Source organism: Pinus tabuliformis, chromosome 9 (assembly GCF_031772625.1).
Source record: "Pinus tabuliformis cultivar Carrire ecotype Pingquan chromosome 9, CPIR1, whole genome shotgun sequence".
NCBI lineage: Eukaryota > Viridiplantae > Streptophyta > Pinopsida > Pinales > Pinaceae > Pinus > Pinus tabuliformis.
This window is the reverse complement of record NC_142307.1, coordinates 1,454,918,503-1,454,941,000: the sequence shown is the minus strand read 5'-3', so window position 1 is coordinate 1,454,941,000 and position 22,498 is coordinate 1,454,918,503. Positions and strand designations below refer to the sequence as shown.

Sequence of the window (22,498 nt, the reverse complement as noted above, 5' to 3'; positions counted from 1 at the left end):
TCACCGAGAATCAATTTTGTACTTAGTTTGTTGAGCTCAGCAAGACTAGCTATGATGATGAAACACTCCTTGTGATCTTCTGGCATATTGTTATTGTTGAAGTTCTCTGTGTAATTGATTTATGATGATCAATGTGAGATAAAATTTATCTAAGAAATAACCTTAAGAATCAATTATGAGTTTGGAGAGCTATCTAAAAATTCAACATAACTGAACAAAATAGGTTTGAATTACGTAGTTACAGCTAGAAAAGTAAAGAGATGGTGCATCAATCAATTCCTTGTTCATAAGTTATAACTAGTCAGGATTACGGCTAGCCTAATTTTAGTCCAATGTAGCTCTAAACATTCAGTAAATTATTGTCAAGTCTGAATTGTATTCATCACTGGAATAATGTGTGTACTGTTTGCAACAGAAATGGTTTGATAGTGGGTCCATACTAAAGGGCCAAACTGTCTCCAAAGCTCGGGTTGGACCTGCTTGAAAATAGGGAATACCAAAATTCCTGACAATGGCTTAAGAAACACTTTGTAGTTCTTTCTTTATCTTAATCTGAAACATTTCAAACATGTCTTTTGGAATGCGTTTTTGTCTGAGACAAAGTCCCTTATTGAAAAGTGGTGTACAGTTGTGCTAATGAGAAAAATATTTGACTTTTTGTATTGATACAGTTGCAAAAACATATAAGTTCCAACGACCATCCATTTCATAAATTCAGCACAGGTAAGCAGCAATAGATTTCACTTATGGCTGAAGTATTATTGGTCTTACTTTCCATAAGAAGCAGATATGAAAGAATGTGTGTTGAATTTTTTGATGAATAAAAATTGAACATGATGGCATACAGTGTATGCATTCTTCAGTAATGGGTATGAAACTGTTCATTTGAAATTATTTTCACATGCTATTTTGCCAAAGATGCTTATATTATGTGAATATTTGACATTTATTTGTGATGCATATATAATTGCAAACGATTATTTCCAGTAGCAATTATTTTTCTTAGATGAATGACCAAAAGCCAGGATCCATGTATGCCATATTTTTTGACTTGGTTATAGTCGATATGTGCACGATGCATATCTCTAAACACGGAATACATTCTATAGGTCATATGAAGACTACAACCTATCTGCATTTTAATTTTTAACTCTAGGTTTTGCAAGGTTCTTTCTCTGTTTTCTTGTTGCATGCTAAGTAAATGGAGCACTTAACATAATTGATCTGCTTTGTTGGACCTAGCACTGATTTTGTGATGTTTATAACATATTGTTCAATGAAGAAGGTTTTGTCTTGATACACCTTGTTTATTTCTAAAAATTTTATTCGCATAAAAAAGGAAGTTTATTTCTATATGATTGATCCCTAGGGAGTCATCAAGTACATAATGTTAGTTTTCTAACCCCAGTAAATTGACAAATTATTTCCTAGTAGTTTACTTGCTGATTTTAGTTTACTGAATAAAATCTACTACTCAGATTTTAACTGGAAAATAAAAAATATTTCAGCGGAAGAAAATTAAACCAATATTTACAAATATGCACACAGAATTTACTTCTCAACAAACAAGGGCTTTTTTACTGAGAAATTGGGCCACTGAGGCAAATATAAGCTACTACAATTACAGAAAAATTCACAGGGCATCTGTACTGCTGTATGTATTATGGTTCTCTGTTTTCCTAGAAAAACCCTGATCTGCAAATCTTGTTTCTGCAACCTACTGTACAGCCTTTCACACGATTCTCTGCTGATGTACAGTCATGCCGGTGTGTCCTGGATGGCTGAATGGTACGATAATGTTGCTACTCTGCAACTCTTTCACCTTGTATGTTGGTGCAACTGTGTTCTGTGCAGCCGTGTGGATGCTGCTATACTTGCTTCTCTGCACGATCTACTGCCCAAAAAATCTGTCCTTTGATTTCTGGCTGCTGGGTTTCCTCCCCTTTGCTGTTACCTGCTTGCACTCTCCTCCCTTGGACTTGATCACTGAATGAAAGTCCTTCTCCACCCTTGCTCAGATCTCCTAGTGTTGACTGTGTCTTGTGCTCACTACTGTGTTTTTTTCCCTTCACCTTGATCCAGGTGGATGTTGGTGGCCACCTGGCACCCACCTATCCCATTTGGACCCCCACAACTGTCTCTTTCAGCTCTTTCAGTTTCCTAAATTGTAGCACAGTTTACTATTTTTAGCAGTTTTTCGGGTCCTGAACTTCCGGAGCCGTTTTGAGGCCCTAAACGACGTTTTTTTGGGAATCTGGGGCAACATCGCCCAAAGTGGTAGTACTCGGATAGATCTTTCTAACGAGCTATCGTGCGCGTCAAACGGAGATCGTATGCCAAAGTTACGACCCCGGGAAATTGATGTACCAATTTACCCAAACGGGGCCCACAATTTGGTGTTTCATCTTCTAGGGTTAGGTTTTGGAATGTGAAGGGTTTTTGGAATGTGAAGGGCCTTCGAGCCTCATTGTAACTCAGTTCGGAACAGTTCAGAGGCATGTAGCCGCCACATCTCTTCTCAGAGATAAGCTACCATCGCCCTAGCTGGTTTCTTTCCATTTCTGTTTGTAAGCACATTTCAGTGTTTTACAGTAATGAAATGAAGTATTATTTCCGCTGCATCTTAGTATTTATGGTTATCTCATCTCTGTATTTATGGTTATCTCTGTAATTTGTTGCATTCCTGTTTAAATCCGGATCAGTGGTATCAGAGCGGTCTGCTTTTTTCTCTGTTTTTCTTTGCATGTCCCCAACGAGGTCGGGATATAAGGAGTTAGGGCTTGAACTGGTCGAACCTTTGCAAGACCAGCGTCGCAAATCCCGACGGCCTCCCATGGCGGATGAGAAGAAAGACGAGGGGGCAGGAGATCCTATCAAAATCTTGCTCGAAGAAGCGCTCGAGCGGCAAAGGAACGCGATGATGGATAGCTTTGCGCAGATCCTTCCGCGGCTACCCAGAGGCGACGCATCGGCTTCCAACAGCGACTCTGGAAATGCCACACCGTTTAAGGTACAAGTTAATTTTGAAATCCCCATCTTCGAGGGTCAAATAGACGCAGATGCCGTAGATAAATGGTTAAATCTGGTAGATGGGTTTTTTTCTGTTCACGAATTTTCAAGTCGGGAAAAGATCGTTTTCGCTCTTCTCAAAGCAGCCCCCCACGTTAAGGACTGGTGGGAAACCTACTGCGAGCAGAAGGATGAAAGTACAGGCTCACTATTTTCAGCCACACCCACTTGGAATGACTTCCGGGATGCCATCAAGGAGCAGTACTACCCTGTCGGAAGCTATGAGGACAAATACATCAAATGGACCACACTGCGGCAGGGACGAGACCAAGATGTGCCGGAGTTCACAAACATTTTTCATACCCTTCGCACACAGTTGGGTATCAAAGATTCTAAGCTGCATCTGGTACTCAAATACCGCGGCTGCCTACACAAATACATCCAAGAAGAGATGGGGTTCTTGAACATCCCCTCACTCGGCATAGCATACCGATACGCTGTCAAAATCGAGCAAAAGTTCAAACAGAAGAAGCGAGACTTTGGATCTGCAAATCCGAAGCCCAAAGGACAAAGCCAAGGCGGGGTGACCCAAGACAACCCCTCGAAGCCGCAAGAAAAGAACAACACCACGAAGCCAAAGAAGGACACAGGGAAGTGGTGTGAGTTCCACAAGAGTCCTACTCATAACACGAGTGCCGAACCAAGCAGTCGCTGGTGGCCGAGTTGAAGGCTTCCGAATTAGGTGCATGTTCCGACCCTGAGCCAGAACGTGACAAGGGGAATGGCAAAGGGAAGCAGATCATTGATGTGGATCCCAGTGCCACTGTTGCCACCGTCTAGATCAAGAAAAATGAGCCCGAAGATCCAGAGGAGGGGGAGCGTCTTTTCCACTCACAGATGTGGGTGAAGGGTTCACCGCTGCGATTCATTGTCGACAGTGGTAGCCAAAAGAACCTGGTTTCAGCAGAGGTCGTGAAGCGGTTGGGCCTACTGACTACACCACACCCGCAGCCATACAGTATCGGGTGGCTTCATGAAGGACGAGATCTCAAAGTTCGCCAGCAGTGCCGCCTTCCCTACAACATCAAGCCCTTCACCGACGAGGTATTATGTGATGTTACACCTCTGGATGTTTGTGATGTATTATTAGGCCAGCCATACTTGTGGAGGCGACATGCTGTGTATGAGTCCAGGCCTCGTGCTGTCATTATTTCTTTGAATAATTCATTATACAGGATACCGGAGGTAGCCCCACCTATCGCTACATCTTTGATTACTACCAAGAAAGGCAGAAAGCTCATATCACAGACCAGGAAATTCATTTGTCTGGTTCGCTCCCAAAGTAAGGGGAAGATCGTTGCTACATCCATGACCCCTGCAAAGGGTTCCTCCACGCAGCAGCAGCAGCAGCAAAGGGATACGGTCATGACAGAACACAGGAACAACTTCTCCTCACCCACAGGGGTACCACACAAGTTTTAGGTGGGCGACAAAGTTTGGTTACATCTGCAGAGAGAACGCCTTACCAGAACCCATCAGAAACTCAGGCAACTCCGACATGGTCCTTACACCAGTACCAAGGCTACGGGCAACAATGCTTCGAAGCACAACATTCCTCCATTCCTTGGCTTGCACCGAGTGTTCAATGTGGACTGTCGTCGACCATGCTTCCCACCATTTCTGGTCACATCAGAGAGTGCAGAACAGCTCACCAGAGACCCAGCTCAGCAGAAGCTTCCTCATCTCAAGGAGGAACTCAACGCAATGGGGACCATTGCTTCCTAAGGGGGGAGGAATGATCCAGGTGGATGTTGGTGGCCACCCACCTATCCCATTTGGACCCCCACAACTGTCTCTTTCAGCTCTTTCAGTTTCCTAAATTGTAGCACAGTTTACTATTTTTAGCAGTTTTTCGGGTCCTAAACTTTCGGAGCCGTTTTGAGGCCCTAAACGACGTTTTTTTGGGAATCTGGGGCAACATGGGTCCATGGACCGATGTTGCCTCCCAAAGTGGTAGTACTCGGATAGATCTTTCTAACGAGCTATCGTGCGCGTCAAACGAAGATCGTATGCCAAAGTTACGACCCCGGGAAATTGATGTACCAATTTACCCAAACGGGGCCCACAATTTGGTGTTTCATCTTCTAGGGTTAGGTTTTGGAATGTGAAGGGTTTTCCATTGTTTCTCAACAATAAATAGGCCTTCGAGCCTCATTGTAACTCAGTTCGGAACAGTTCAGAGGCATGTAGCCGCCACATCTCTTCTCAGAGATAAGCTACCATCGCCCTAGCTGGTTTCTTTCCATTTCTGTTTGTAAGCACATTTCAGTATTTTACAGTAATGAAATGAAGTATTATTTCCGCTGCATCTCAGTATTTATGGTTATCTCATCTCTGTATTTATGGTTATCTCTGTAATTTGTTGCGTTCCTGTTTAAATCCGGATCACACCTAGCCTTCCTTTAGAAGTTTGAGTTATTAACTGATTCCACAACCCTATGTTAGTTTTTGTACCATCAGGCAGGTGTTCTAGTCTTGATCTGTATCAGAGAGACTAAGAACACGAGATCTTCAAAACCCATAGAATGTTTCACGAAATAAGTTTGCCAGATGCCTTAATTAAATCAATTAACCATCATTTAAATTTTTCCTAAGTCACTTAGGAAAACTGGTTAATTAATAGTAATTAATTAAGGAAGAAACTGTTGAAGTGTTGGGTATGTGAGGAACCACACATGGTGAAGAAATGTCCTTCAAGACCAAAGGTGGCTTCCTTGGCACAGTCCAATGCGATGAAGAAAGAAGAAACTTCCGTAGGGGTTATGCAGATTCTAGGAGATGCAGTGGCTATGGACGCTGTCTCAAGGAGAGACCCGGAAAGAAACAAATTGGAGTATGTCGAAATGAAGGTTGGGAGTGTTGCTGTGCTTACTATGGTGGATAGTGGCGCAACTCACAACTTTATGAGCGAGGATACTGCGAGAAGGATTGCACTGAAGTTTGTACCGGTGCAGGCACAAATGAAGACAGTGAATTCTCCTCCAAATTCTATTATTGGTGTGGCTGAAAAAGTGGATGTGACACTTGGTGAATGGACAGGGAAGGTCGATTTCACTATATTGCGGATAGATGACTATGAGGCTGTACTATGCATAGAATTTATGAAGCAATTTGATGCTATGATTGTTCCCCATATGAAGAAACTGTACATTTACGACGGACGAGAGGATGTACCTATTGGTGTTCCAACCTTGGGAGTAACTAAGCCCGAATGTAAGTTGACAACGATGAATATGGAGAATGAGAAGCGAGATGAAGAGATCTGTAAGCGGTTGTCTGTTGCAAAGGCAAAGCTTATGGAGCAGTCATAGGTAATCAGGACATTGTCAAATAGCATCTTGGATCTATCTAAGAGGCTGGAAGCAATGGAGGATGACGATGACAAAGAGTATGTGAGGCCGAATGTTCAGATGGAGGATCGGGAGGCATACTTGCAGAGAATGGAAGTGGAGGATCTGGATAGGTGGATTGAGTTGATTGGTGAGGGAGAGCCTTCAGGTTCTGCTCCCTCCTCATCTTCTTAGACTATCATGGAGGATGAGGCTCATTGTTAGCTGCTCATGGCAGTGAGTCTCCAAACACTTTGAGCAGGCATTTAGGGGTGAGATGACACAAGTTGACAGGTAGCATGCAGTGGATAATCATGACGATGTAGGGGCATGAGTTCTTGTGGAGGCGATGATGGTTGAATTAGCTACCCAACTAATCACCAACATGAGGGGTACCATCACATGATTCCTTGCAGAGCAGTGGCATATCTATGGCGTGAGGCAGGTTGAGTAGTGGACATCTAGATTACCCATATACACAGTTGTGTGGATGGTTGTCTTGGCGACGAATGGTTGCTGGGATGAAGATTTGTCGAGGACGACAAAGACTTGAAGTAGGGGAGGATGTAACGCCCCCGAGTTGGGTTCGATAGACGATGGGCACACGATGGGCGAGAGGGCGGCGAGCGGGAGTAATCAGTGAGCTGGGCGCGCCTACATGGTGCAACGAGCCGGTTGAAACGAAGAAAACACGAAGGTTATGTTAAAAATGGCTAAGTGTTGAGAAAGTTCGTTGGCGAACTTATATGGTGGGGCGGTCCCGGGTGTGGGCGCCCTGACCATGGCTGACGTGAGAAAATAACCAAACAGCGAAAAGATGGGTTGGCTGGGCCATGGGCTGACGCCCCCATAATGGCGAGTTGGTGTATAAGTAAACGTGGGCGAATGGAGGAAAGTAATTAAATCTAACTCATCCAAGGCAAGTGCGACAAGCTCCATAAGAGAGTCTAGGGCGAGCCAAGGAGGGTGACTGAAGTATTGGGCGAAGGTGTAGGCAGATCTAAGGCCGAAGTAGCCTAGTCGCAAGAATAGGCATTCGGTGGGTGATTGCAGGGCACAACAAACGAACAACAACGGAATCTGGTGGTAAGGTCGGGTCGGGCTGAACGTGGAAGGCGCAGGTCACAGGTCGGCCAGGCGCACACAAGATTGCCGGGTGAAAACTGCAGTGGCAGACAAGTTTGAACGAGGGCGCCGGAGGGCAAGCTCGGGCAAGGTCTCGACGAAACGACGGTTGGGTGGGTCGCAGTGAACGCGCTCGGTGGAACGACGAGCTAGGCGGGTCACGGTGAACGCGCCCGGTGAAACGACGAACGGGTGGGTCGCGGTGAATGCGCCCGGTGGAACGACGGACGGGCGAGCTGGTGGGCACACTCAGGCAGGACGAAATGACAGGCGAGTTGAGGTGAACGCCTAGGCAGAGTGAAACGACGGTGGCATGCACGTTAGACTCGACCAGTTGGTGAGTTCGGTTGAACGGGCGCCCTTGTTGGGTGAAACGATGCGACGGTGAGTTGAAGGGGTCGGGTAAGGTGAAATGGTAGGCGGGCGAGCTAAACGAAAGTTCGGCAAGTCGTTCGGTCGAATGGTGGGCGCGTGCAGGGCGACATGATAAGCTGGGCGTCGGTGAACAAAGGGTTCGTGCGACAAGGCAAATGAAGGCTGGCAAGGCAGCCTGTGGGGCGCCTTGGCCTGGTAAAAGACCGAAGCTGCACGGTGGTGCAAACTTGCTGTAAAATTTGTAAAAGTTGAAGTATTATCATTATTTCGCGCGGACTCATATTTGTAGGGAGTTGCCCCTCCCAAGTTATTTCGTTGTGCACTTGTGTTAAATAATGATAATGTGTTTATGAAGTTAATGTGAATGTTTCCGCTGTGTTAATGAAAACTATACTTAGTTGATCGAGAAATAAACTAAGTATAGGAGTAGGCGTAGTCCACGATCGCATGTATTGTTAAAAAGAAAGTTGGTGGGAGGACAATTCCATCAATGCGAATCTTCCAAGGTGAGATGCGAGCTGTGGGAGTGAAGCGTCTTGGTGCATGAAATAGAGGGTGAGGTGTAGGCGGCATCCCAACCGAAGGACGTTCGGTGAGGTGACCGCAGGCGGGTAGGCCGCAGGGCGCAGTGACACAGACAACTGGACGAGCCGAGCTGAACGGTCAAGGGCGCGGGTCGGTTGTTGGTTGGGCAGGCACACACGAAGGCACCGGGTGAGACCGCGGGAGGACGAGCTCGGGTGAGAGCACCGACAGGTTGGCAAAGTTTTGCGGGTGTGCGGGCTCATGCCAAACGGGCAAGTCAGGTGAGCGCGCCCCAGGCATGACAAAACGACGGAAGGTGAGCTCGGGTGAACGCACCGGCGGGTCGACGAAACGAATGGGTGAGTTGGGTGAAACGCGCCCGGGCAGGGTGAAACGACAAGGGCGTGCACGGGTGACTCGGCCGGTTGGTGAGATGAGTTGAACGGGCGCCCAAGTGGAAGGTTAAACGGTGCGACGGTGAGTTAGTGGCGTCCGACGGGCGAGCTGAACGGTGGGCAACACGGCGAGCTGGGTGCCGGTGAACAAAGAGTTGTGCGACGGTTTCGTGTGGACGGTTCGTGCGACGGTGAATGAAAGCTTGGCAAGGCAGCCCGAGGGGTGGCTCTGCCCGGTGAAAAGACGAAGCTGCACGACGGTGCAACCTTGGTGTAAAATTTACAGACTAAGTGTAAATTTGTAAAATCTAAAGAATTACCATTGTTTCGGGCAGACTCATATTTACAGGGAGTTTCGCCTCCCAAGTTATATCCGCTGCATACTTGTGTTAAATGATGATAATGTGTTTGTGAGTTAATGTGAATGTTTTCGTTGTGTTAATGAAAGTTATACTTAGCAGTTGAAAAATAAACTAAGTATAGGAGTAGGCGTAGTTCACGATCACAAGTATTGTTAAAAAGAAAGTGGTCGGTGGTGCCGCACCCTCGATCGTGCAGTTGGAAGAATACCGCCAGGGTAGGGGCGTGAGGTGTTGACCCCACAACTGTCAACGAGTCTCAGATCTCCTAAAGCTTCGTAAGGAATGGATCAATGCGTTCCCCCTTCTGCATCTGCATGGATCTCATCTTCTGCTCCAAGTACATCTTCCGCTGCTCGGAAGGTCCTTTGTATAGCGTGGCCAAAGCTTCCCACGTTTGCCGAGTAGTATCCTTGCCGGCAATGTGACACACTACACGATCCCTTACTCCGTCGAGGATCATCCTCTTGGCCTTCACCATCTCGGCCTTGTACTTCTTGAGTGGATATGGTTCCGCGGGTACGACTACCACACTGTCAACGTAAGTTTTAAGATCGTGCTCATCCAGAAGGCATGAGATCCTTGCCTTCCATATCACATAGTTGGATGCACCCTCCAACTGATCCTGATCTCACAACCCATTCGCTGCCATCTTTGCCAATGAACTGTCGAACTACCTCCTCTCTCCTCTACGCAGCACTAGGCTAGCCTATGCACTCCTGCTGGAGTTAGTAGATCAGTTCCTCTCTCCTGCTGCTCAGCGCTTGAGAAATCAGACTTATTGGCTGGAAGTCCTCTGAGGAAGAACTCCCTCAACAATGCCTCTCTCTCTCCCACTGACGCTATTCTTCTTGCAACTGTTGCAAAATGTCTGCGTCCCAGCTAAAGATCTGCTTTGCAAGGCAAAAATACACTGCTCCCTTCTGCCTCTGGAAAGCTTCGATATGGAGATCGAATTTCTCTGTCAACTCTCTTAGAGAAATCGATTTCTCTTCAAAACTCTGACCTTCTGGCGAAGGACTGCGCTGCCTGCTGGGGATTCAAATTGCTGCCTCTTGTTGAAATTTCTAAGTCTGACACGTTAGAAATCCCTACTGCATTATTTGGTTTAATTTCTCCTACTTGTTTATTCCATTGAATAGTTATTTATAAATACAAATACCGAAACAATCATAAATGCAACCTTAACTCATATACAGATCAACAATTGAAATAACTGAGACAAACACACAAGGGACACTGTTATTTTTGGACAATCGTCCCTGGAAAAACCCATTGTGGGAAAACCGGTGCAGGAGATATGAGGGTTTTATTATTATGCAGTTTTTGAATACATCTAGGGTGCTAGAAATGGCTCACCCAATAGAGAATGCCCTCGACAGTAGTACCTCGCCTCGGAGACAGATATTCCGGCTGATCAATCACCAGATGAACGATCCCACAACAACAATGGCAGCTCCTTAGTTGGACAGCGAACACTGCTCCAAGCTTCTCTACTGTTCTGTGTCACTCTGCAGGGATTGCGTCACCCTTCCCAACTCACTAGCACCCAATCTGCCCCATGAAAATTCTTCTGGCGTTGTCCCTTGGCCCTACGTTAGATCTGCTAGCCTCTACGTAGCTACTGAAGCCTCTGCGTAAGCTCTCAGATCCTTTGCATCACCCACGCTAGCCTCTTCAGCCTCTGCGTAGCTCCCAGCTGCCTCTGCGTCAACCTCTCCAAGCTCTGCGCTGTCTCTCTGGCACTATCTTTGCCTCTCTGTTATGTATTCTCGGCCTCGTGCCGAACTGCCCCTCGCTGCAACAGATCACTGGTTCGATTCTCTTAGCAAACCCCGCTCCAGAAAATCGAACTGACTGATCAATTTGGTGTGTCTCCAACTGACCCTCAAGCCTCCTCTTATACTTTTCTTGCTAAGCCTTCAACGGTCGAGATTAAGTCCCTAATCAACGACTAAGATTAGATTTGGCTTGATCCATGTCATTTAGAACATTCTCACCCAGTTTTATATTAATACCCATTAATATTTTAATTTTCCTAAGTTTAGACTTAGGAACCCCATTAAAAATATTAATTATTTTAATATCTCTCCAACCGGGTGGAATTTCCCCAAACCATTTCTGGGTCTTGGAGATCTTATGTGCCTTAGCCTCTCCACCAATTTTCATGGCTAAAGCACATTTGATGCTACCATAAATCAATGCCTCTGTAGTGATTTCAAACTCCTCTTCCTTTCTGTTTTTGAGCTCTTTTGCTCATGATATGTCTTCTGATACCATGTGAAAAACCGGTTACCCGATTCCTATTGCAGTAAACTGATTATACTTCACCTACTTGTTAAATTAATTGAACAAGTTATCTACAGTTTTGTACGACAAATACTGAAATACATACACTGCAACCTACACCAAAATAAAACCGTGGAAACTAAATACAACACACGAGAGAAATAAACATCACACACATCTACACAGTTATTTTCGGACAATGTTCCCAGAAAAATCCAGTGTGGGAAAACCGGTGCAACAACTGAGGGTTTTATTATTATGCAGTAGTTTTTTGAATACAATCTCTGGATGCCCTTCTGGCTATCCAGTATAGAGAATATTACTGACAGAGAGATGAGTGAGATTACCTCACACTATCACTGGAAATCTTGGCTGATTCAACCACTGAATGGCTAGCCCCTGGCTGCCTCTGCGTAGTCTCTACGCAATCACTACGTAGGCCCTGCGTCACATCCACTGGGGTCTGCGTCACTCCTCCCGGTTGATTGATTTGCCTCTGAGACTTTGACTTCTGCCCTCCCAGTCTCACACCCCGACTTCTGGCTCTAAAAATCGATTCTCCAGTAAATTTATGGATCCATCTGAGCTTCTGTGTTGCCTTTGCGTGGCCCTGCGTTAGCCTCTTTGGCTCTGTGCTGCCTCTGCTGGATCTCTCTTTGCTGAGTATTCTCTGATCAGGAGAAATCTCCAACGGAAACTATCCTTGCCCCTCACTGCAAGAAATCACTTCGAAATTCTCTCTGGTAGCTGCTCTGCTTCAGAAATTTGATCTTCTGGTCTCCACTTGATGTGTTTTCCAAATGCCCCTCAAGCCTCCTCTTATAATCCTTTTGTTAATAACCAACGATCCAGATTAGATACTAATCAATGGCTCAGCTCATTTTGGCTTGATCCTCGTCCTTTTTTAGAAGTTTCACCCACAGTTAGATTAATACCCTTTAATTATTTTAATTCCCTAAGTTTAGACTTAGGCCTCCATTAAAAATAATTAATTATTTTAATAAAACTATCTTCGGGTGGAATTTCCCAAAATGATTACCGAGTATTGTGGAATACATGTGTCCAAGCCTCCCTACAAATTTTGAGGCTTAGAGCACATCTGATGCTACTGGAAATCAACATTTAACCCATACAAGAATAAAGATAACAATATACATGCAACTAACCGGTAAGATGACAAGAATAACATCAAAATTTCGACATACATGAGAGAGAGATTATATCCATTTGTCAACTTTGCATTAGAGAAGCTCCAAAGACAATAACGAGAATCCAAACATCATAGTGCATCAAGAAGAGCTCCAAAAATTCATCCCAGCAAAAGGTGTGAAAATCTCATAAGAGATACCAATCCAATCCAAGTGATGATGAGAGAAATGAATCATCCTCTCATCTCTTTATACAATCCAATAGGGGATTCAAATAGCCTAATTTGTCTTATTTAGCCCCAAATAATAAAATAATGCTCAATAATGACATGACTTGGTGACAAACCCATCAAGATAGCTCAATAACATAAAAATAAGCATCTCAAGAGGGAAAAATGATCAATATAATGAGTTGTTGGGCCATTGAGAAGGCCTAATGAAGTCCAAAGTGTGCAAAGGTGAGAGAATGGACTCCAAACATATTGGATAAGGGGTTGGCCCCTTGTTTTCCAACTAAATCACATGTGGTGCTCCACGTGGGTGTGGGGGCACAAGGACATCTTCGTGGGTCTTCAAGTGGATCGATAATACCTACAAACCATCTGTAAGGGCCAGGATGATGACATAAGCCCTCCCATTGATTCTTTTAGTGAGACACATCCTCATTTGGACCCTGAAACATCTTCCAAGTGTATAGTGCAAGTGTGGAGCCCTCTGGGCATGGTGAACCAGGTGCATCATTCTCATCCAAAAGGTGAAACACGAGCAATCATTGAGTGGAGTTGGGGATCCATGAAGTACTCTCTACAATGGTGGAGGCCCATGGCTCTAATCACTCACTCTACAAGTGCCAATGTGGCCCTCTGGAGGGATTGGACCCCATATAGGGAGACCAAACCCCAAGTGGAGACTCATCTGTAGTCCTGCATAAGATCCAATGCATCCCCTTGCCCTCCAATACAACAAATCATTAGAATAATCAAGTAAAAGAGCTTACAAATCATGGAATCAATGGGGCACTTCATGGTGGCATGCCCTTCCATAGTGGGCTTTGGCATGTACAAGTGTCTCCAAGCTTAATAGGGGGTAACCAAGGACCCTATTAGGTGGTTTCAACCTTTAAAGGGGGTGACATGTCCATGGTACATCCATCAAGTGGTAGGTGGAAAGTGATATAGTCATGGAACAAAGTGGGGATCAAGGGAATGCTCCAAGCCACATGTCATGGTACAAGGGTAGCTATGATGAGGGAAGCCCACACTTGGGTATATGAGTGTAGGAGGGAGAAAATCGTGGTACATGAGTTACTCTGACCTTTGTTTGATTTTTTTCGTAACTGGTCGAGGCTCCAAGGGATGAGAGCATGATGTGTAGGATATAGTAGTAGGTACCCCTTTTTAAGGTAGGGCATTTCATTGCCCACCAGGGGTTGGGACAATCATGGGTTCCTTATTGTGAAGGGGGCTCATCGAGAGCCTATAGGAACCAGGGCGATGACCATAAATAAGGGGTAGAGCTAATGTTTGGCTTTTTCCCACGTGCTAAATTTGTATTTCCCAACCATCTTTTGCATTTTGTGGTACATTTCCTGTTGAGAGTGGCCAAATCATGCTTTTTCTTTTTAGTTTCATCAACTTCCGGTGCATTGTTATAGGCCCGACCCAAGGTGTGACAAGTGGAGGGGGAGGCTGACCCTACATGGACTCGAATGGGAAAAATGATGAATGGGTTTAGAATGAGTGGAAAGGAGTGATGGGTATGGTGTCGGGAAGCGGGATCACACAACCAAAATCAGGATTTCCCATGTAGTGCTAACCCTAAAGCTAATGGCCAGTAAAGGAGATCGCATGAGACTAGAATACAAGGATAACCACCAAATCGAGCGGAGGAGACAAGAGTACAAACCTATCCCATTCTTTCCACTGAATCCCCTCACCAATCCATGCCCAAAAGTGTCCATGATAAGTAAACAAAATTACTCAACTACATTAATGAAAAGCCACCTTCAGGGTCGGGAGGCACACCTTCAAACATACGATCATAATAGATGGGCGAGGGACCACATGGCTAGCTCAGGTGGCAGAGGTAGTGGTACATCGAGCTATCTGGTGGATGCAAGGGGCTGCTGGCTATCGATTGAGGACCATCTGGGAGAAAAATTTTCTCCTATGATACCCCCCACAGATGGTGGGTAGCAGTTCCATTTAACCCTTCTGTCTCTCTCGTTATCTTGACATTTCTTGCATGGGGTCTTGCTTGTATAATCTTCTTTAGAGATTAGTTCAAAGACATATGAGTCAAAGTTTGACATTTTTCTTTAGTTCAATAGGTTTCCTATGATTGCATGTGATATACATCACTTGTCACATGCATGGGAAAGAGAGCTTTAAAAGTGTAAACTCAAATTTCCAAGACTCGGTATTTTGGAAATTTTCTAGTTTTAGAATGTTCATCATTTCATAATTGGATCATATATTTTGATACCCTTTATGGAGAATTGCATATACTTAAGTTTTAGTGGTGGTTGTAGAGAGTAAAAAATTAGGGGAAAATTAGGTCAAATTCAATGTTTTTGCTTTGTAGATACTCATCATAGAGGACACTATGTGTGCCAATTTTCGTGATGATTGAAGACATGAAAAATTAGGTCAAAATTAGGGTTTATAATGGAGACACTCTGTATGCCAATTTTGGTGATGATTGAAGACATGAAAAAGTAAGCCAAAATTAGGGTTGATATTTGAGAAAATCCTATTAATGAGTAGGTTCATTGGTCAATTTCTTTATATAATATATACATTGTTGACATTGAAATAGTATACTTAATACGGATATTGAAATATGCTATTTATGAACTACATTGTCCATATCAAAATGTTTTTGGCACATTGGAATTTTTTTTTATTATTCTTAATATTTTTTAAATGCGACATATCAATTTTATATTAAGAATTGAATGAATAACACATCTCTCTCTTTTCTAAAAGTAATTGTTTTTTTTTTTTACTTTCAACTACTTTCTCTTTGGACATTAAATATTTTATCATGGTCGACATTAAAATAATATTTTTCTTTATACTTTCTTACCATATATAGAAGTTGATATTGAAATATATTAATCAACGTGGATATTAAAACAGTTTTTTTTTAAGTCCTATATTGGATTTTTTTTGAAAACTATAGGAATTGTGTCTCTTCCTCAAACTCAAAATGAGAATATAACGATATTTTTTTTTTGTTTTTTGTTTTTTGTTTATATATGTTTTTTCTTAATTCAATTATAAATTACTTTATCTCTCTCTAAAGTTGGCACAAAAATATGTTACTTAACATAGACATCAAAACATTTTATTTATGGTTGAGAGCGAGAGTGAAATATTTTTATATCATCTCCTTCATAGTGGGTTGTAATATCAACAATGATCCAAGAAAACACAGTGAGAGTAGCATTATTGATGTTTTATAATGATTTTAATTAAAACTAACCAAATATGTATTCATTTTCATTTTGTTTATAGCCAACATTGTTTTTAATTTAGAGAATATTTTATTTTTATTTTAAAATGGACACCTGTCAACTTGAGGTTGAGAACGGAAGAAAAAACACATCTCCCTCATACTGGGCTGTAGAATGTGCCTCTTGGTGCAATAATCATTTTAGATCCAGTTCTGTCAATTTAGCTTTGCAGTTCAAAGATCTAAGTAGTTAGGACTCGAAGATTGATTCTGCTTACATTATATATATATATATATATATATTCTGTTCTCCTTTCTTTTAATAAATTTGTACTCGAAATTATTTGTTTATGTATGTAGCCATTATCTGTAATTCATGTAGTTGTTTAATAATGCTTGGATGCCACTTTTATTTGCTGTATCCTGATTGTGATATTGGATATGTGCATCATAGTTTCGGTACTGCTTGTTTGCAAACTTCCATGATAGTCTTGTTATGGCTTTTCTTGTTGACTGGACATTGCATTTGAAATTTGTTAGAAGGGTAATAGTTACCGTTCATAATTTGTAGGTTTTAAGTTTATTGACTGGCTTTGAAAACTATTCAGGGAATTTGGATACCTTGGGAGTGCGTCCTAAAGCAAAAGGACTGGATGTCAGAGAGGAGCTGATTAAGTTCTATGAAAGCCACTATTCTTCAAATCTTATGCAGCTTGTATTATATGGGAAAGGTAATTATATTTCCTTGTATATAAATTTATGATGTATAACTTCATTTTTTGTTGGAAGATGCATATAGTGTTACAGTGCTGAAGGACAAGGAATACATGAAGTCCTTTACCATGGGGCATTGGATCTGTCATTGCAGCTAGCCTTTTAACAACTGAAATTTTAATATGTGGAAAACTTCAGAAAATATCGAGGACCTTCAAAAGATTGTGGAATCTAAGTTTAGTGCAATTAAAAATACTCAACACAGCCGTCCTGATTTTGTGGGTCAGCCTTTTCACTTTGAGCATTTACAGGTATTATTTCTTTTATGATAGCCTGTAATTCCCAATAACTTTTGATGGCATACATCTGGAATTTCTACTCTATACTTGAGGAGCTGAATTGCTAATTTCAGCTTTTTATGAAGTTTTGGCTATGATATGGAATCATTTTGAGTGTTATCATGCACAGACCTTTGTCATCGGAATTTGTCTAATGTATTTGTATTCTTGTAGATTCTGGTGAGAACAGTACCAATTAAGGAGTGCCACACTTTAAGTATTTTATGGCTGATCACTCCTGAACTGAAGAATTATAAGGAAGCGCCTTCAAGATATCTAGGTCACCTCATTGGGCACGAGGCAGATGGCTCATTGTTTTGCCTTCTTAAAAGCCTTGGTGAGTGCTTTTTAATTTTCGTAGTTCATCTCACTTATGTAGTCGTAACTAATGGAAATAGCATTTGTTATATAATTGAGTAGATATAGAATACTAGAGTGAAAAGCTAGTTTGAAGGGAATTATTGTTACTTTAGCAAACACCACGCATAACATGTCGATTTTAAACTATGCAGCATTAGCATGTAGACTAGGGTCACTTATTTTGTGTTGCTAAGCAATGTAATATACTATCTAAGTTTTTTTCGTTTTCCTAAAATATTTCCTGTGGACTAGGATAGTTTATGTCTTGTTGTAAACACTGAGGGGGTTGAATCAATATTTCTTAGCAATTAACACTTTTTAATATTTTTCAAAGCGTTCGTTAATCTTCAGTTGTTATTATTGTTCTTCTTCAAATAATCATAAACAATAATCAACAATAGACAACACCATACATCAATGTAGAAAGATAAAACAATGGACACAAAGATTTTTAGGTGGAAAACCCCCTCCAGGTCAAAAACCACCGAACGCCTCTTAGTAATTGTCTTCTTCTTTCTTTTACAAGAAAATAATTACATCAAGGTTTCAGCTACAATTGAGGTGTTGAAAAGTAACTTGGTTTAGTCTTCATAATGACATATGTAATTGTGATTTTATGTAACTAATGAAAAGAAGAAAAATAAAATTATTATTGTAATGAGCAAGGAATTTTATTTTTAGTAATGACTCCCATTGCGAGCCTTTACGTTTTGTCATCTACTCATAAAAGTCAAATCGAGTCAATGTCATGTATGAATGACCCTTCTTGGGCATGTTACATTTTGTATGAAGTCATTAAATAAGTAAGAAAGCCCTCCAAGATCAAGCAAAAGTATCTTCTTCAAGTCGGCTTCAAGATGAAGTAAAATATCTTCACTAAAGGACATGTCGACTCACCCTCTCTCAAGTTGGCTTTATTATGAGGCTCCAACAACTATAAATAGGGCAGCATGGCCTCATTTCAGAGCAGGAATTTTGGTCAAGGTCTGAAGTTTGTAAGTGATGCGAAGGTCATCAAAAAGGAGTTTTATAATCAACGAAAGGAAGGGAATGAAGAGCGAAGTCCCTAGCATTGTTTTGGATCTGTTTCAAGGGCTGAAATTATCCACACTTGCGAGGAATCTTTGCTGTCCAAACTGCAGAAAGGAGACGAAGTATCACAGTCATATCTGAGGTCAAATCAAGGAGAAAGTCAAGCTGATCCCCAAGCCGAGCTCAAGGAGAAGAAGTCTCCTTCTAGACCAAAGGAAAACAAGGGTATAAGTTGGTCCATCTTCATGAGTTAGGGTTTCTGCTCTAGGATCGAAAGTTGCAAGTCTGTCCCTAGTAACCAAAACTCAGAGATACAATCGAGAAGAAGGAATAATTGAATAATTGTGAAGTGTGTCTATAGTTGATCCAATGAAGAAGGAACTCATCAAGGGAACTGGTGTCTTGGTCTTGGAGTGGAAAATAGGTCAAGGGTCTTGGTCTTGGTATTCGTCAATTGGAATCTCTATAAGAAGAAGAATTTGTTCGTGTTTTCCTCTCAAGTGTGAGAGGTTTTTGGCCCTGGCTTAATACTTATATTCAATGTCTCTTGTCTCTTTGTGCTTTATGCTTGGTAATTGTTTGATGAAGAATAACATTATAATAACATAAGTAAAAGAAGATCCTAATCAAGAAGTAGAAAACATTCACAAGCAGCTATCTAAGAGAAATCACCTAATCTTGATGCCCTAGATTTCTCAAGACGAGGGATGCGTCAACCCCCTAATTGATAGGCTACAACCTGTAGGACGTTCATACACCCAACAAACGTGCTGCAATTGGAAGGACGTCCCAATGCCTTGTAAGTTAGGCCACAACTTGACGAGTGCCCCAACACTTTGTTTATTAGCTTTTGTCGGAAGGATGCTTCGTCACCCTGTAATTTATCAACCCCACTAAAAGGACACAACAATGCCCTGTGCAGGATACACCCTTCCCTAGCACCACCCTACCGCCCTGAAGTGTTGTCAGGCCACAACTTGAAGGTGACTCTAATCACCTGCCTTGCAACACCTTGCCGCCCTAATCCACATGCGAACCGCGTTTCACAATTTTCAGACTGGATCCCCCTATGCTCCGAACCAATATAAGAAAGCTACTATACTGTATATATTGTCAAATCCTGGTAGCCACTGACCACACTGCACAATACTGTTCAAACTGATCACTGCGTAATGCTGCTCACTGCATATCAAACTCTGACTGTCAACGTTGCCAAATTGTTAATTTTTGGTATGTTCTATGCTTAAGAGCAATTTACTTCAATTTTCTTGTTAGCCCAATATCAATATCCAGTTTAGCAATTACATCAGCATGATAGTAAAATGCAGATAGAACATAAACATAAACAATAGAAGACAAGTAAGGCAAGAGGACACAAGAAGTGGCACTAGCGAGGGACAAACCCCAATGTGGGGAAACCCTAGATCAATTCTTCTTATATTTCTTCAATAATTTAGCAGAGAGAGAGATAGTACAATTATACAAAAATGATATTTTATTACAACAACAATAAGGCCTTGACCAGAGAATTCAATGTTGGTCAAACATGATAGAAATCTTCCTCTAAGTGGCTTGGTCAAACCCAACCAACATTGGTCTTCAACAATAAGCTCAATAAACCCAAAAACCACACAGTTGGTTCTGCTCCCAGGAAGGTCCTTCAACTCCTTTGAAGATCATCCATATGGCACCAATAGGATGTTGAATCAAACATGGTCAAACCTTGACCCAATACATCTCCCAAAACGCTGTTGACCTCTTGCTGCACTTGCTGTCACTTCTCCATGAGTTCGGGCATCAACCTTTAGCCCTCATCGTCCATTCAGTCAATAAAGCAGGCCCTTTAAGGCTGCGTTGTACCAAGGAGAGGCTCCACCACTGCCACACTGTCCAAGTCTGGTAGAAAAGCCTTTGCTGCTGGCTATGGCCTAGCCCAGCAACAAGTTAGGCCTACGGTCCTCTATCAAACAACACTCAACAACATCAACGCAACAATATTAGTCCTACAAGAAATCGTCTTAGCTGTTAGCACTTTCTAGCACCCAACTGTATACATATGCTGATATGATCTTAGCCTATAGAGCATATCTATTCAATGCATTACTCTACTTTATGACTGTGGCTTACCAACCTTGCAAACAGTCCTTAAGGCATGCCCTAGATAGCTTCTTTCAACACGCTGTCACCTACACCAAACCGAAATTCCACGCTGTCCTTCCAGGCTTCTTTATGCTTATATTAAGGTTCCTTCTTTGTTGCGGATTAGGGCCTCTCTTAACTGCATCTAGGGCTCTTCTTGACTGCGTCTTAGGGCTCTTCTTGATTGCATCTTAGGGCTCTTCTTGACTGCAGCTTAGGGCCTCTTCTTGACTGAGTATTAGGGCCTTCTTGACTGCGGATAAGAGCCTCTCTTGACTACGGCTAGATCTCTCTTTGATAGTGGCTAGATCTCTCTTTCATTGTGGCTAGGGCTCCTCTTCATGACTGTGGCTAGGGCTTCTTTGATCTTTCTTTCCACCACATCCTCCTTGTGAGAAGACAAACCCAACCATGTGGAGAGAGAGATCATGAGATAATGTGCTCCTCAAATGACTTGAGGTCTCCTCTCTTTAAATGCAACTTTGAGGTTGAACTAGGGGTAAAAGTGCTTGTTTAACTTGCTGGCCGACCTTGACAAATTGTCAATATTATGAATAAATTCATATCTTCATAAATACATGTCGGAATCAGATGATCTTTAGATCAATCCTACACCTAGAGAGAGGAATCCAAGAAAAATATCAGCTGCCATAAATAAGGTGACCAACATGGAGTTTGGCCCTAGTTGCTAATTTCAACGCTCCCTCTCAACTAGGGAGAACTCCATCTGTCAGTCGGTACTATCTCTGCCATCAACGCATTGCTCTGCACTGCTCTGCCGAACTATGAAGAAGAAGTGATCGAGAATGTATCATACTATTCTCTACTGACCCGAAGTCAGTCCCATATAAAGAGAGTGTCTCATACCAATCTTACTGACCCGAAGTTAGTTCCAGATAAAAGAGAGTGTCTCATACCACTCTTACTGACCCAAAGTTAGTACCAATTGATCCCAGATCAATATAGGTCATCCTAGCATAGGGAGTATGGTAGTACACAATGCGTCCATCGGTAGTACTATGGTCCCTATCCTCATTTCCCTACTCATTGGCCAGATGAGAGGTAGTTCCCATGAGTCCTAGATTGCGATGTCTCAGCAGGAGAAGGATGAACCACTCATCCTTCCTACATGTTGCCATGGGGTATCACATGGGAAGGTTGAACCACTCACCCTATACACAACAAATCACTAGGGGAACGCTGGACCACTCACCCTATGATTGTGTCTCAACAGGAGAAGGATGAGCCACTCATCCTGCCTACATAGCAAACCACTAGGGAACGCTGAACCACTCACCCTATGGTTGCTCATCGCTCCAAGAAGTACCCCAAGCCCCCCGAAGCTCCCAGAGCTCAATATCCATATCATACAGGACCCTCAGGAGAGGGTCTCTCCACGACTCCTAGTCATTCTCGGAAAGTCAAGAATTTGACCTTTCCTAGGGGCTTTGTCAGAATATCGACGACCTGCTCATCAGTCCCAATGTGATGGAGCCTTATTGCTCCTCGTTGTACCATATCCCAGATAAAGTGGTACCTGATGTCTATGTGCTTGGAGCGATCATGAAATACAGGATTCTCTGATAATCAGATCCCACTCTGGTTGTCGCAAAGGATCACGGTGGTATCCAGCACATGTCCAAACAGCTCACTGAAGAGCTTCCTCAACTAGAAAGCTTCACAGGAGGCCATACTCGCAGCTATTTATTCGGCCTCAGCGGTGCACAATACCACTGACTTCTGCTTCCTTGTCATCCAGGATATCGAAGCAAAACCCAGAGAGAAACAACACCCAGAAGTGCTCTTGCGATCCACCACACTGCTTGCCCAATCAACATTAGAATA

The 22,498-nt window shown here is 42.7% G+C and overlaps 1 protein-coding gene across 1 annotated transcript in view; it reads left to right on the top strand.

Moving 5' to 3' along the window:
- The window catches only part of LOC149154063 (insulin-degrading enzyme-like 1, peroxisomal), a 474,120-nt gene that overhangs the window by 99,270 nt on the left and 352,352 nt on the right, over positions 1-22,498 (top strand). Inside the window, exons 7-10 of the mRNA XM_089445838.1 lie at positions 672-723; positions 16,679-16,801; positions 16,983-17,095; positions 17,297-17,459. Of these exons, the coding sequence (XP_089301964.1) occupies positions 672-723; positions 16,679-16,801; positions 16,983-17,095; positions 17,297-17,459 (451 nt within the window). The remainder of the gene's footprint in view (positions 1-671; positions 724-16,678; positions 16,802-16,982; positions 17,096-17,296; positions 17,460-22,498) is intronic.